Source organism: Camelus ferus, chromosome 34 (assembly GCF_009834535.1).
Source record: "Camelus ferus isolate YT-003-E chromosome 34, BCGSAC_Cfer_1.0, whole genome shotgun sequence".
Classification (NCBI taxonomy): Eukaryota; Metazoa; Chordata; class Mammalia; order Artiodactyla; family Camelidae; genus Camelus; species Camelus ferus.
The window spans coordinates 10,122,971-10,138,750 of NC_045729.1; the positions used below are offsets into that span (position 1 = coordinate 10,122,971).

A 15,780-nucleotide genomic window follows, 5' to 3' on the forward strand; every position below is an offset into this window, starting at 1 on the left:
CTCTCCATTGGTTCTTTCCCTTCAGCTTGTGACTATTTTCAAATCTCTCTTATCCACATTCCCCAGATCTCCAGACTGATTCTCCTCAGCATCAGACACCCCATTTTTCTCCAGGCTTTTCCCACCACACATTATTCTGAGAGAGTAGTCTGCTTATGTGTTTCTGTTTAACACCTTCCATTCTTCTTTGTTCATTGCAATCTTGCTTTATTTTCCTTTGTTTTACTAAACTTGTTCTACTTAGATCACCAGCTAACTTCCTAATTGCCAAATTTAATGATGATCTTTCAATCCTCATCTAATACTTATTTTCAGCACTTGATACTATATTTAGCGTTTGAAATTTTCTCTTTCCTTCTTGTGAAAGACAGGTTTTCCAAGATGTCCTAAAATTTAAGTTGCTTTTTTTCAATTTCCTTCTTCTGCTCCTCTTCCTCCTTCCATCTTTTAAATAGTAATGTTCTCAATATCCTTTCTTTTGCCACTCTCACTATGTGATCTCATCTGTTTTGAAGACTTTCATTCCCTCTTAGAGCTAATGATTGCCAGTCCCCCCAGATTTTCTAAAATCTGATCTGCTTTCTCAAGATCAGATTCTCCTTGGTGCACTCACGTACTCAACATGTCTCAAACTTAATGAATTATTTTATATATCAAAACTTGTTTCTCTAAAAACTGTATCATTGTTGCTGAACTCATATTGAAACTGGTTGTCCTCGTCTACTTGTCCCTCTCATGCAGTCCCCCTGCCAGCTAAAGTTGCTTGCCATCTGGCTCCACAAGGATTGAGTCAGTAGCCACTGCAGTCACTGAGCTTCACACCCTGAAAGGTATTCAGGGAAGAGATCAGGAATGAGAAATTCTGTGCTCTTCGAAAAGTGGCAGAACGGGCCTTCAGATTGTTAGATATTTTCAGGGGAAACTTTATGAATCCAATTTCTTGCATCTTTCCATACTTGGAAAAGCACGAAAATTATTAAGATATCTGTGCCTCCTGATTAGCAGTGACCTTCTACCCAGGACGTGTGTTTGACTGCATATACCCCTTCTGCAAAGTCATGTATAAGCTGATCTCCCCAACTTAACTCTTCAGAGCAGTTCCTCCGAGCTAGCTGAGAGGCTGCCTCCCAGGCTATAGTTCTTAATAAGACCCTCCCAAAAATTGAAAACTTGCAGCTCTCACGTTGTGCATTTTTACTTAAGTTGATACTACATAGCCAGTCCCAAATTCCATTCATTCCGCCATTTTAATACCCCAGAGATTTTAAAAATTTACAGCATTTTTAGTAATCAACAACTGAGCTATCTAATTATGGGTGATTTACTCATTTGAAACAGTCATCAAGTCAAGATCTTAAATTATAAATTTTCTCCACATTATACTTTTCCAAATTTCTGTCTCTTCAGCATTTTTGCTTTCTGAATGAGATTTCCTACTGATAAGACTAAATGCAAATATCTGATACTATTTTTTGTTCTTTGCGTCTAATGTTTTGGCATCAACTGAATTCCAGATGTGCTTTGGAGACTTGCACGTTCAAAAGCTGAGTTTTAATGAGTAGTCAGTATAAGATTAACATTTACTGCAGTATTTCTTCTTGCTCTTTGGATATAAGGTCAAAAATCATATGTTGGGAGCAGTAAGAGCTGTGTTAGATTTAGACAGACAAGGAAAAGAGGGACCATCTGTGAGCTAGTGCAACAAAACATCTGCAATTTCATTTAAATATGATTATTTTGTTACAACTGTGAATACAAAAAGGAAAATAATCAGTCTTAAAAGTCACTCAGTTAACATTGCACAATAAAAGAAAATTATCTGCAAGATATTTTCAAGCACATTCATGGTGAAATAACGATAGTGACAATGGATGTCTTAAAAGAAATACATTTTTACTTCTGTAAGACTGTTGTCAGTCTTTAGGGACTTGTAGAAGCCAAAGGGGAAATGTAAATACCAGGAGAGAAATACGCAGCAGCAGGAGAGAAATATTTCCTTACGTAAAGGTATATTATATTTTTAAGGTTGGCTTTTAAGGAATTTTAGGACAATAGTTATTGTGGTACACTAAGAGAGGGTAAGTTTTCTATCAAATAAGTATTTGTGGTTGACATACAAGAGAGTAGACTTTTCTAATTGTTTTATTGAGCTGCCTGGATGAAGAAATGAAGGTGTTTTAAAACTTAACTCTTTTATGAAAATGTTATGTTATACTCAAACCCTCTGTGATTTTGAAAAATCAGTATTTAATTAACATGCTAATATTATTCTGAGTCAAAAATTACTTATTACAAAAGAATTTCTTTTTAAAATTGTGATCAGTTATAAGCTTTATCACTGATAAGGTGACTTGGGTTGCCCAGGATTTTCTTGGTTTCAAAACTGGAAGTCCCAATGTCCTGGGAACCATTTCAGTCCTGGGCGAACTGAGGTGGTTGGTCATCCTGGTCACAGGTTACTTAAATGCACGTTGCCATAAATACACAAAATATAAAATAAAACCAAGAATAAGAATGTCAACATGACATCAAAGTTCAAATCCTCCTTAAAAGGGGGCAAGGTTGATAATAAGAGTACAGTGTTTGTACAAAGTCTGTTTAAAGAAAATAAAGAAGTGTGGCTTAATATAGATTATAACAATGATCAAAATTTACCTGAAGATAAGATACTTACTTTTGTAAAAATTCTTCATAGCCACATATACTTAGAAGATGGTCTTTGGGGGATAACTGGTCATTTGTACAAAAATGTAGAATTTCTGCAATTAGGTCTTTGACAAGGTAATTAGCTAAAAACAAAGTTGAAAAATAAAATGTTAATAAGAATTTATTATATATTGGCTGGGAAAAAGATTTTGAGCACAAATAATGATACACACATTATGAACTATGGAAACTGTTTAGCTCCATCAAGAGGAATTAAAATAAGATGCATCTCATTTATTAGTCTGGTTAGATTTAGAGATTTTTTTAAAAAAATGTTGTTTGCATTTTCTTTGATCAGTCTGTCTTCATATAACCTAACAGAGTTTCATTCCTCATTCAAAAATCTTTGGTAATTGTAGCTCTGCATAAAAATTATTCTCTGTGGTTACTCTTTGGAATTTGGGAGGTGCCAAATCGATTAAAGTGAGTGCTAAGTGGCAAGCCAGGAGTCTAACCTAAATCTCTCAGATTCCAAAGCCTGTGTTCTTAATAATTCTAAATCTTCACAGCTGATCATTGTTCCTTTTCTGTGTAGGAATCACCTTAGGTTCTGTCTTGGAGAGCATTATCATAACTCTGTAGAACACGCTTTCTTTCTCCACCTTCTCTGGGACTCAGAGTGTCAGAATATGATAGGGGAAATTCCTTTGCCTTCTCATATTCACATTCCATAATCCCCCAAGCTCTTATGTGCTCCTGCCATTTAATAGTGGTCAGAACCATGCTGACTTGTTACAATCATATTTGTCTATGAAATATTTTTCTAATTCTACGTGATAAATAGTATGGGATTTATTTATTATTCTATGTGATAATAGTTAGAAATTACATGTATATATATGTGTGTGTGTGCATGTGTGTGTATGTGTATATATATAGTGTATATATATATATATATATATATATATATATATCTCAATGTGATCCTGAATGAAAGAATGCAGCAGACAGTAATGATGATCCTTAGTGAGGATCTGAACAACCCACTGCAGACACTCGATTGCATTTGTTTGAATTGTGTTTTGTTTGCAGTTGTGTGTTTACTTTGCCGTGGCTTCTTTTACTGCCACGATTTTTTGTTTGGGAAAGGTTTTTGGCACAGACTGGCCAACAAAAAGTAGTGCAAGTGATATTGTTGGACTTGCCATGAAGCAACAAAGGAAGAGTATAATGTTGATTTAAAAGTATAGGTTTTATGGTAGATCAAGTTGTTATCAGTAAAATGGTTGGTGAAACAAATGATAAAGATCACCAGGGAGTTAGAGATTGTGGAAAGTCCTTGACATAGCAGAGAGTATCTTAGACATGCTATTGCTTGAGAATATTGACTGAAGTAGTATGAATTTAAGCTAGAAGAAAATATGGCCACAGGCAAACTCATGACTGTAAAAGCTTTAACAAGGAGGAGAGAGCACTGCTGCTATAAGATGGCAAGAAAATATCTTCAAAGACACCAGTTTACTGTAATTAACTCAACTCCCGCATTCCCAGGCTTGCATCCGCTATGCTATTTGGAGCATGCATGGAGTCATTAGTTCACTACAGTCATCTTTGCCGTTTACAAGAAAGACTCCGTCATCTGGTTTCTGGCTGTTCCTTCTCTCCTGTGCTTTGGTGTGATATCTTCTACGACCTGCTTTGTGTTACTCTTTGGATGTTTCATTATCACTTCAAATTCAACATGTCTAAATCTGAAATGACTGTTTTTCTCCTTGAAGCCAGCCATTAAATGCCTGTGAGTTAAACTTCTCCATATTATAAGCCAACAAGTGCCAGGGCTTCTTTTCAGTAGATTTTATACCTGTATCTTTGATTTGGCAGCTAAAATGATCCTTTTCCCAATTTCTGTTAGTTACTAACTTCATGTAATCCTTCCCAATCTGTCGACCATATTGCCTACCATACTGAAAAGGCTAATGGTCCATTTGGTACTCTTTAATTATGCTGCTCTGTACTTTAAATCTATTTTTTAGTGCATCTTCCTCTGTCCCTTTATACCTCTTTTGAGCTGTATCACTGCTTTTTACTAAATCTTACTTTTTCACATATGATCCTTCCAACACTGGTTTCCAGTTCATCAATTAAAGCCCCTCTCTTTTATATATTTACTATCCCCCACTCTAAAGATGCTTTTGTCTTTAAGCTGTTCTGTTTCTATTTAATCTTCCAATAAAATCACCCTTCATCCATTCTATTCCCTTAAGATAGTTTCTTATTTATTTATTTACTTTTTTACCTTCTCATTACTGCCAAATTTCTTTGAAGAGTGGATAACTTCTGCAAACAGTTCTCAATTACTCTTTGATCTTTGCAAATTGCCTTCTATTCACACCACTTTGCAGGTAACAAATGACCTTCTAATACAGTTCCAACTATGCACCATCTAAATCTAGAAGGTAATTGAAAGTAAAGACCCTGGCTCTAGAGTAACTTCAGAGTTGGAAAAAAAGGACAGGGGAATCATCTTCACTGAAGTGATAGCTGAAGATTGTAGAACAGAGAATTCCTTGTTCACAACACCTGCACCTCTAGGAGGATTCTATTTTCTCACTCTGGGGGAAACAAAATTGTCTTTGGATGAAAACCTCTTATGCATTTCCTCCTCTTTGCTTATCTAGATTTCATTATTTTTTCAGTTTCTGGCAACAGCTTCTATCTTTTATTGGTCATCCTTGAAATGCTCTTCAGACCTCTGTTCTTCAGAGCACATCTGTATTGCTAGTAAAACACTACTATAAAGTGAAAGCATCACAGTTTTGGCATAAAGATTATTTTACAGTGAAAACCTTTTAAATCTTATCTGCACTTGCTTTTCTGACTGAAACAGAGACTCCCTGATACACGTGCTATTAACTTCCTTCTGAGTTTCCTGCAAATCCATGAAGGAGACAGACTGCCCATCCCTTAGCATATATATACACATACCAGTCCCCCCAACACATACTTTTGCATTAAGTTGGTATATAAACCTTTACCTCTGGGTTTCAGCAAGGTTACTCATTACTGAGTAATCCCTGCATGCATATGTAAATAAACCTTGTCTTTTGTCCTGTTATCTGTCCATTGTCAGTTATGTCACAGTCTTAACCTCTCCCCTCCTTCAAATTTAAATGGACAGAGGGAAAGGTTTCCTCCTAAAAGTAGTGTAGGTTACTCTGTATATTTTCATACACGTGTCCTTTCCCCTCCTGTACGTCTTCCTCCTTCCCCTCTAATTCACGCCTTCCTCGTCCTTCTTCTTATAAACACTTGTATTGTCTTTGAGGGCACAGGCATCCTCTCTGCCACTGTACGTCTCTAAAAACTAAACACAGTGACCTAATCACTTTACCGAAACGTCTCATAAAAGTCAAAAATGGCCTCTGGCTTGTCCAATCCAACAAAGGAACATCTAGAGAGAGAAGTATGTTGGAAATTAAAGATAAATTGGAAGAATAGGAATGGCCTCCCTAATTCATAATTATTTCCTCTTCTCCAGCAACTGAAGTCAACATAACCCAAATGCCAGGCCATTCTGATTGGATCCAGGTGCAGCACCATTGATCTTGGCTATGCAATCAGAATCCTGGTTTTAGAAACTTGGAAGTGGATCCAATAGGGCATTAGGACTTTCTTTAACTAGCCAAATAACATTTAAGCTTGAGAGCTTGGCTTGCTACATCTTCAGGAAAAGCAATGAGTCAGCAGAAAGTAAGAGAAACATAAGCAATTATACAGAGAGGAGATGAGGTGAGACATACAGGAATTTTGGACTGCTTGTTCATCACTGCTTTTTTCCGAAATCTTTGCTAAATTCCTACTCTTAAATTCTATAAGAAATCCCTATAATCTTCAAAAATATTTTTTTCCTGCTTAAGTCAGCAAGAGTTGGTTTCTGTTAGTTTCAAACCAGATGGTCCTAACTAATATTCCTGCATAATATTGTAATGTTTGCAGTCATCTGTACTAACTTGGAGCCTTGGCTAGAGTAAGAAAGAAAAGCAAAGCAAACATAGTAATAATAATAATAATAATAATAATAATAATAATAATAATAATGAAAAATATTGGATCATTATTTGTCAAGAAACAATAGTTGATATGTGGAAACTTACTTAGTAGCAACTGTCGACTGGAAAAAAAAAAGCACAGCCTAAAAGTTGAGAATTATGTTTTATTTGGTGGATTTTCTGAGGACTTAAGCCTGGGAGACAACCTGTCAGATAGTTCTAAGAGACTGCCCTGGAGAGGTAGAGGAGGAACCAGGGTATATAGGAGTTTTGCAACAAAGACCAGGTAGTCAGAACACCAAAAGATTACTGTTAATTAAAGAAAAGCAGGCATCTCAAGTTAAGGAATCTAGGCTTTTTGTGTATGGGAAGATGCAAGAGTCTGCGTTCACTGAAGTCATTTCTTTGATATGCACCTTAGCTGTCTGGGGCTAGTATCTTGTTCTTTCCCATCTCAGGTGCACGGACAAGGGTGGCTGCAGTGGCTGAGGGCTTGGCAGCCGGCAGCCCATTGATCTCCATCCTGAGTTCCCTCAAGGCTCACAGTCAGGGGCGGCTGTAATGGCCTGATGGCTGTAACATCCTTTGTTTATTGATACGGCAGACAACAGTTTTCATTCACACAACTAATGTTGTTTGAAGAACTAATATCATTTTGCAAAGTATGGCAATAAATATAACAGCTAAATAAATACGAAACAACTTTAAAGACATTCTAAAACCTCAGAGGAATAAAAATCATCTGGTGAGTGTGATGAAAATGCAGATACCTGGGATCCATCCCCAGAGACGGATTCAGCAGCTCTGCTAACCCCGCTGGGCTGCACGGGGCTACCATTGTTCTGTTCTCCCTCCCAATTTATTTACATTTGAACGAGGAAGTTGTTTCCAAAAGATGGGAACAGCCATTTTCACTTACATGTAGTCTTTATCTAGACTCTTTTTGAAATTTAGTTTTTATTTTTAATATGCTAAAAACTTGCTATCCTTGCTATTTCGTAGCGGGAAAATAAGGTGTCCTGGGGTGAGCTATGAAGAGAGTTCTTAAAAACAATAGCTAAACAAATGTTAAAAAAGATTTCCAGCTGTTTTCCTCCTATTTCACTTCAGGGCGAAATACTAGCTAATGATTTTTAATGATTTCAGTCTGTGGGCTCAAGGCTAGGCAGCCTATACCAGCTTTATGTAGATTTTTATACTGATTTCCAAGGTTGCTTACCATATGGCATAAAATGAAGTCGTGGTGTTGAGTTATCAGTAAAAATATTTATATTAAACTTCGTATTAGGAAAGAGCTTATGTGGAAATGCTGTAGTCGTGCTCCAGATCTTCCCCGAATTGGAATTAATGTCAGCTGCATGATATGTTTCTCTTATTCTGCAAAATACATGTGAAAATATACTTAGGACAAGGTTTTTAGAAACTTTGTTGATGCAGTGATACAAACAGGCTAGGCTGGTAAAGATTATCTACCAAAAACAAATGTAAAGTTCTCATCTTGATTAGTTTCCCCAGGGGCACCTCATTTGACGCAATTAAGATATATTGTCATTCATAAAACATGGAAATTCACCCTGAACAGTGATTGCTTGCTTCATTGACATTGCAGTTTGAAGCCCGAACTCCTCCCCTCAGTTTTGATTCATGCCTTTCTCAAGACAGAATTCACTTATCTTGATTTAAGGACTTTGGTGAATACATTCTCCTGTTTGTGTCAAATTGATAAATACCATTCATTCTTGGCTGTCCTTTTTCTTTAAATTTGGGGTTGTACACAGATCATTGGATTTTATTTTAAAAAGTGAGCCCAGAAGTCATTTGTACATTCTGAGCGATTATTACATAAGAGAGTCAGAAAACTGCAAAATAGTTTACCTTGGAGCCAGAAGCCTAGGGTTTGAATCTTGGCTCTTTTATTCAGTAGTTTTATGGTCAGAGTCAAGTATTTGACCAGTTTCTTTGTACATATGATGATATTTATATCTACTTCAGAGGTTTATTGGGAGGATTAAAAGAGAAAAGGCACATAAAAGACTTGTGTAGCGTGTAAAGCAATATATCGATGTAATGTATCACCATTATCATTATGTGTTATTACAACTGAATCCCCGAAGATCCATATTTCATGCCCACATGTAAAATATAAAACAATTTTTTGTAACTGGATATTTACAATGCTTTTCATGATGAATATGAAATCTTGGGGTTTTTTTCTTTTCTTTTGTTAATTTTGCAGACCCGTAAACTTTGCAGTGCTCTTCATGAATGGAAAATTATTCATTCTATGTATAGAATGTATGCTATACACTCTGTGTAATGTATCAGCATATCCTTGGCATTCATTTATTTGTGCAGCATTAAAGTAGTGCTGGGCCCATTGAAGTAGCTCTGTCTCTCTGCCCTTAAATTCTACCGAAATAGCCCCTCCTTGCGGGGTCTGACATAGGCAGTAGCAAACAAACTAACAATCTGGCTCTGCTGTCATTGTGCACCCCCTCCTCATACGTTCTTTTGAGAATGGCTGTAACCCAGAGGCTACGCGCTAGGAAGGAGGTAATGAGCAGATAATCTAGGAAGAACGGACAGACCCTCTGGAGTTCTCCGTGACACTAGGAAGACCATCGAGACTAAGAGGAATGTGGCACCCTGTACAACGTCCTGATTGTTATCTTTTTTGTTCCATCCAGTTTTTCTATAAAACCTCAAGACCCCAACCCCAGGACAGATTCACAGTGTCTAAGGCATGAGCCTCCTGGGACTCCCCGTTGCCTGGCAAAGCAGTAAAGCTGCTCTTTTCTAATTTGCCCCAAACTGCCTTGGCAGCTCAATCTGGTTTTCCGAATACAGAGGCCGGTTTTGTGGCAACAAATGGAAAAGTGCATATTCACCGAATGGGCCTGTCATGCATCAGAATCATCTTGCTTTCTGGGTCCCGTCCCCATAGTTTCTGATTCGGTAGATTTGTGCGGGATCCCCCAGTTTTTTCCTCCTAACAGTCTTCCGAATAAACCAGTACTGCTGCTGCCCCAGAAGTGCTATTTGAGAACCACTGCTTAGGATGAAGGGATGGGCCGCTCTTCCTTGTTCTAGGCTCCAGTGGAGGCTTGGACTCCAGCTCCATCTGGATGGAGGGGCTTTATGATCTGGCACTCAACCATGTAAGATACTAGTCGATGCATAATTGATTTAACCTTCTAGGGGGATTTTAAGGGGATTCAATTTAAAATGTAAATTCATGACTCATTCTTTCCTAAACTTTCACTCAGCATCTGCTGTGGACCAAAAACTTCTTTCACATGTTTTGACATTTTATTATATTTTTTAATAAAAATATGACATATTTCTTGAAAGATATAATGTAAAAGTATGCCACAGCAAGAAACCACCTTCAACAAATTAGAGAGCCTTTTGAAGGGATTATAGCAGGAATGTTAATAACATATTTAGATATGGTTACTTAAATATTAGAAAAAACACAAATCAAATTGAATATATAAATCCACTCTGTTATGGCTTTTTAGAAATTTTGGAGATCCTCTTAAGAAACTTGGCTTTCAGTAGATAAACAAGTTTATACTGTATAGCACAGAGAAATATATACAAGATCTTGTAGTAGCTCACAGTGAAAAAGAATATGAAAATGAATATATGTATATTCATGTATGACTGAAAAATTGTGCTGTATACCAGAAATTGACACCACATTCTAAACTGACTATAACTCAATAAAAAAAAAAAAAAAGAAAGAAACTTGGCTTCCAAATTCAATTTGGTCTTCTTTTGAATTAAGAGCCTTGAATAGTGCTTTAGCACATAATAGGTCCTTAGAAATATTTGTTGTTGACTGAACAGTTTGTTTCTGTACAAAATAATTATGCATATTATAAATTTAGTTATTTTTGTATGAGTATTTGTCAACAAAAAGTTATTGAAAACCAAAAAATGTATGTATGAACATAACCTGATATCTTCCTTTTGTCAACTGAAAAAAATGCACATCCTAAAGGTTAAGAATTACGTTTTACTTGGCAGACAAAACTGAGGACTTAAGACTGTAAGACAACCTCTCAGATAACGCTAAGGGACTGCTCTGAAGAGGTGAGGAGGGCGCCAGGATTTATAGGAGTTTTGCAACAAAAACCAGGTAGTCAGAACAGCAAAAGATTACTGTTAACTAAAGAAAACCAGGTATTTCAAGTTAACGAATTTAGCGCTTTTTCTATATATAGGAAGATGCTTGAGTCTAGGCACATTGAAATCATTCCTTTGATACTCATCTTAACTATCTAGGGCCAACAATTAGGGGTGGCTGCGTGGTTGCTGGCTTGATGGCCACAGCATCCTTTGTTTACTGATGTGACAGTGAACATTTTTTGTCCACATTTTCACTGCTCTAAAGTTTATTACTGTTTGGTTGTGTGTTTCAGTTCTCATGGTTACTTTGAAGGAAGCCATTGAGAAAAATTACATGTAAGAGTTTAAAAAAATGTATCATGAGCTACTGACTGACAAACCATCACATAAAATATTTTCATATTGCTATTGCATCCACAAGATGATTTCATCTAAAATATTAAATTATGTGGGGAAAAAAGGGATGGGCAGGACTAATAATAAGTGTTTGTCAGTGGAGTTATTATATGGTGATATCTTGTAATATTAAGAGAGCTATTTCTCCTGAGTAGAGGGTGGAATTACCACATTTTAAATTTAAAGTGTCAAGTTCCTGGCAATGCTTGTCAGGTTGTTACAGTGGGTAGCTTATTTCTGAAAGAATCAACATCAGTATCTTTAAAGATCCTGATTTAGGAATCCAAAGTGCCATTTTAAATTTTCTTCTGTGAACTAGAGCAAGAAATTAATTAAAGGTTGAATATGATCATGGATTTGAGATGCTTTGTTTTGTTTTTTGTATGTGTGCCTTTCAGTTCTTTCAATATGATGACAAGTTTTTTTAAGGCAGGACCTTGCTTTTTTTGTTTGCTTGCTTGCTCTACGTTTGATTATCTGTCATGCATGGAGTAGTTATTAGGCATTCAAATAGCCTTTAAGTTAATGATTAAATAAATGATTCAGATCTTTAACGCCAAATGGTCATTTAGTAGGCAACTGCTTTAGCTAATAAATAAGCTGAAGTTTATTTGTATGTATATTTATTATATTTAAAACAGCCATAAAAGGATAAAAATCAAGATAACTAAAATGTAATTGCATTAATTTTTAAAAAATTTCAGGAATCGTTGCAGTAGAAGAGATGATGGCATTATGTAAATTTTAATTGATAAGAAATTCATCTTTAAAAAAAACTACCTTTATAAATTTTTTTTAGGTTGGCAAAAAGGGGATATGTGATGTTTTTGTAATACCTCCTAGTGATCAAATTTGTTTTTCAGTTGACAAACACCCATGCACTTGTTAAATATTCTGGCAACCCACTCAAGGTAAGATTGAGTTATTAAGCAAAAGGCACTCTCATCATTATAAATAATATATCCCAAGTAAGAAGGATAAATATTTGGGACAGAACCAAAGGAGTCAGTCACTTAAGTGTTGTTAAATGAGAAATTAATTCACTGCAAACTAAACTATTAACAAACAGCAAGGGCAACCCCAAAATTATAGAACATTCATTTTTAACCTAATTTTCAAGGGAAAAAATTTCACTATAAACAACAAAAACAATACCAGAAGTTGATTAATGAATGAATTTGCCATAAATTTATACTTTTAGCTATGCTAAAAAAAATTGTAGAATTAACATTTTATATACAAGATTCCTCAGCTCAGTGATGTTAAAATAGATGAATGTATGCAGGAACAGAAATTTAAAAGTTTAATGAAATAGCAACACTCACTTTTTTACTTTGTTGCAAAAGGAGGCCAGACTCATATTACTGCCTTGAGGTACTTCAACCAGCTGAATGGAACAACCTGTCAGCTGAAAATAAAACTATTAAATTAATATAGTTTGGTGTGGAGAAAAGATTAATAGAATTTTACAATTTTTATTTTGTTTCAAAAAGCCATTCTGTTTTTATTTTTTATTTTTATTTTTAAATGCAATGAAATAATAGAGAAAATACATAAATTTTAAATATATAATTTGAGGAATTAAGTATATAATTAGAGGAATGTATGCAACTGTGAATATCAATATCCAATCTAAAATATAGAACATATTCATCACTTTAGAAAGTTCCCCCATATCTCCTTCTGTCAGTCTGAACACCTACTTGATTTCTGTCACCATAGAGTAAGTGTATGTTCTCTTGTTTCTGGCTTCTTTCACTTAAATGATACATATTTTAAAATTTATTTATGTTACCACACAAAACAATAGTTCTTCTTTTTTTATTGCTTACTAGTAGTATTCTGTTGCATGAATATTCCACAATTTGTTTATCCATCTTCCTGTTGATGGACTTTTGTGTTTGTAGATTTTGAGTATCGTAAAGAAAACTGTTAATTTTCACATACGAGTGTTTTTTGGACATGTGTTTCATTTTTTGTGAATAAATCCATAAATGGCTCAGTCAGAGGGTGGATGTATGATTAACTTTGAAAGAAATAATTTTGCTTTATGTATTTTTGAAGCTATTATTAGGTACATATATATTTAAATTTATGATGTCTTCCTGATTGACCCTTTTATTATTATGAATTGACTTTTTTCTTTCTCTAATAATACCCTGCCTTGAACTGTACTTTTTCTGATACATATAATCACATACAGCTTTTTTTTGCTGGTTGAATGTTAAATATTTTTATTTTCTTTTTTTTTTTTTTTTGCTTTCAAACTACCTGTGCCTTTGTTTCTTAAATGGACTCTTATAGATAGTAGTTAAGTCTTTCATTTTCATCTAGTTTGTCAATTTCTTCCTGTTATTTGGAATGTATTTAGTATATTTATGGATATCGTTCAATTTAAGATTGCCATGTTTGTATTTATTTCTATTTGTTTCTTCTATTTTATTTTGATATTCTATTTCACCTTCCCTGACTCTTTTCATTTATTTGATTGTTTTGCTTGTTCCATTTAATTCCTCTTTGGATTTTTAGTTTTTCTTATTTGTATTAGTGGTTATACTAGGTTAGAAGTTACGGAATGCATCCTAATGTTTCACAGTTTAGGTAGAGTTAATACTGTACCACTGCATTTAAAATGTAAGAATTTACAGTAGCAAATAAATTTACCCCCTCCATCTTTTATGCTATTGTTGTCCTGTATTTTTCATTTATGTATATGATAACTCTTATAATGAAATGCTATTTTTTGCCTTAAACAGTCAGCTATTTTTCAAAAAATTAAGATAAAAGTAGTTTTTCCTACTTACCAACATATTTACCATTTGTGCTGCTCTTTGTTCTTTTGTAGATTCCATCTGGTATCATTATCTCTGCATACAAAGCACTTACTTTGATATTTCTTGTGTGCATGTCAGCCGACTAATTTCTCTCAACATTGATTTATATGGTAATATCTTTATTTCATTTTAAATTTTGAAGCATATACTCAATGACTATAAAAGTATGGATTCTTTTCTTTTTTAATAGAACTTTAAAAATGCCATTCTGTTGTCATCTGGCTCCATTGTTTCTGATGAGATGATGAGTTCAGATTGTTGTCCCACTGCACAAAAATCTTTTTTCTCTCTCTGCTGCCTCTTACGATTTTTTTTTTTCACGTTTGATTTTCAGATGTTTGAGTATATTTTGTCTACATGTGGTTGTCTTCATATTTATTCTGTATGGGATTTGTTGAGTTTCTTAGATCTATGATTTGATATTTTCTTACAAATTTGAGAAAATTTCAGATTATTATTTCTTCAAATGAATTTTTCTCCTTATCTTCCCTGTTCAGCTAGCATTTCAAAATTATCTATATATTAGGTCCTTATCTTAGAAGTTTCTGAGTCCCTGCTCATTTTATATGATTCTTTTGTTTTCTATTCTTCTATTTCTGTTCTTTTTCTTTCGTGTACTATTTTCCCGTTATCTCCTGTTTCTAAGCACACCAGTGACTTTTTCATTGCAGATATTATATTTTTATTACTAAAATTAGTCTTTGTTTTTTCATAGTTTCTAATTTCCTCCTGAGGTTCCTCATTTGTCTACTCATCATGTTCATCCTTACTTAATCTACTTGAACTTCCTTTTATAAACCATCTTAAAGTCCCTGTCTGTTAATTCCAATATCTGCTCTATCCTAGAATCTCTATTCACTAAGCTGTTTTCTTGACTATGTTTCAGTATTCCCTGTTCTTTACACATCTCTGCATTGTTATTAAATGTTGGATATTGTAGATGACACATTAGGAATTGTCTGTTTTACAAAGCATACATTTTTTTCTCTTGCAGGCTGTTAAGATCCTTTTGGTCTTGTTCACTCGATAGTGTTTTTTGTCAGCCACATCTGTCTTGGTAGGTAAAGCATTTACTTGAGAGCATGATTTTTACCCTCAGGAGTTAGCTTTGTGTTATCTCAACTGAATGCCTGAAGTGCTCCGCTCAGTGTCTTCTCTAGCTGGGGCAGAACTGGGGTACTATGTAACTTCTCCTTGTCTGCGCAGTAAATCTGATGTAGACTTCTGCCTGCCACTCACTGCAGAGCTCCTTCTGCATTCCACCCTGCAAATTACAGCCTCCTTTGCAGCCTGGAACTGCAGGCTCTTCCTCCTCAGCTTAGTGATGCTGCTGCTCAAATTGGGCTCCACTGGCCTGCCTAGCAGCAGGAAAGAGCCCTTAGGCAGAAACCAGGATGCTAATAACAACACATTGTTGTTGACCTTCTCTCAAGGATCGATGTCCTATCCTGGCTGTTGTTCAGTGCCTGAAATCAGTTGCTTTATATATTTTGTCTAACTTCATAGTTTTTTTCAGTGATAAGGGAAAGTTTAGTTCTCGTTAACATTGTCATGATCAGAAGTAGAGGTTCCTAAAACTCCCTGACTTTTAATTCAGATTCATTGAGGTGTTGTCTCTTATGCAAATGCCTCAAACACAGCTAGTTGTTTCTTCTCTTATGAACTCATCCTCTTTATTATTTTACTGTGTTGCCATCATTGGTTTGCAAATTAATTTCAGC

At 35.1% G+C, this 15,780-nt stretch overlaps 1 protein-coding gene across 6 annotated transcripts in view; it reads right to left on the bottom strand.

The window, feature by feature from the left end:
• PIK3C2G (phosphatidylinositol-4-phosphate 3-kinase catalytic subunit type 2 gamma) overlaps nucleotides 1-15,780 on the bottom strand; it is a 266,459-nt gene that overhangs the window by 238,246 nt on the left and 12,433 nt on the right. For all 6 annotated transcript variants that reach the window (XR_004317065.1, XR_004317067.1, XR_004317066.1 and 3 more), the window contains exons 3-5: nucleotides 12,551-12,633; nucleotides 7,915-8,072; nucleotides 2,675-2,789 (exon numbers count right to left, since the gene is read on the bottom strand). Coding sequence is in view for 3 of the 6 variants with exons in the window: in XM_006192094.3 (XP_006192156.2) it covers nucleotides 2,675-2,789; nucleotides 7,915-8,072; nucleotides 12,551-12,633 (356 nt within the window). In the remaining 3 variants the exon portion in view is untranslated. The remainder of the gene's footprint in view (nucleotides 1-2,674; nucleotides 2,790-7,914; nucleotides 8,073-12,550; nucleotides 12,634-15,780) is intronic.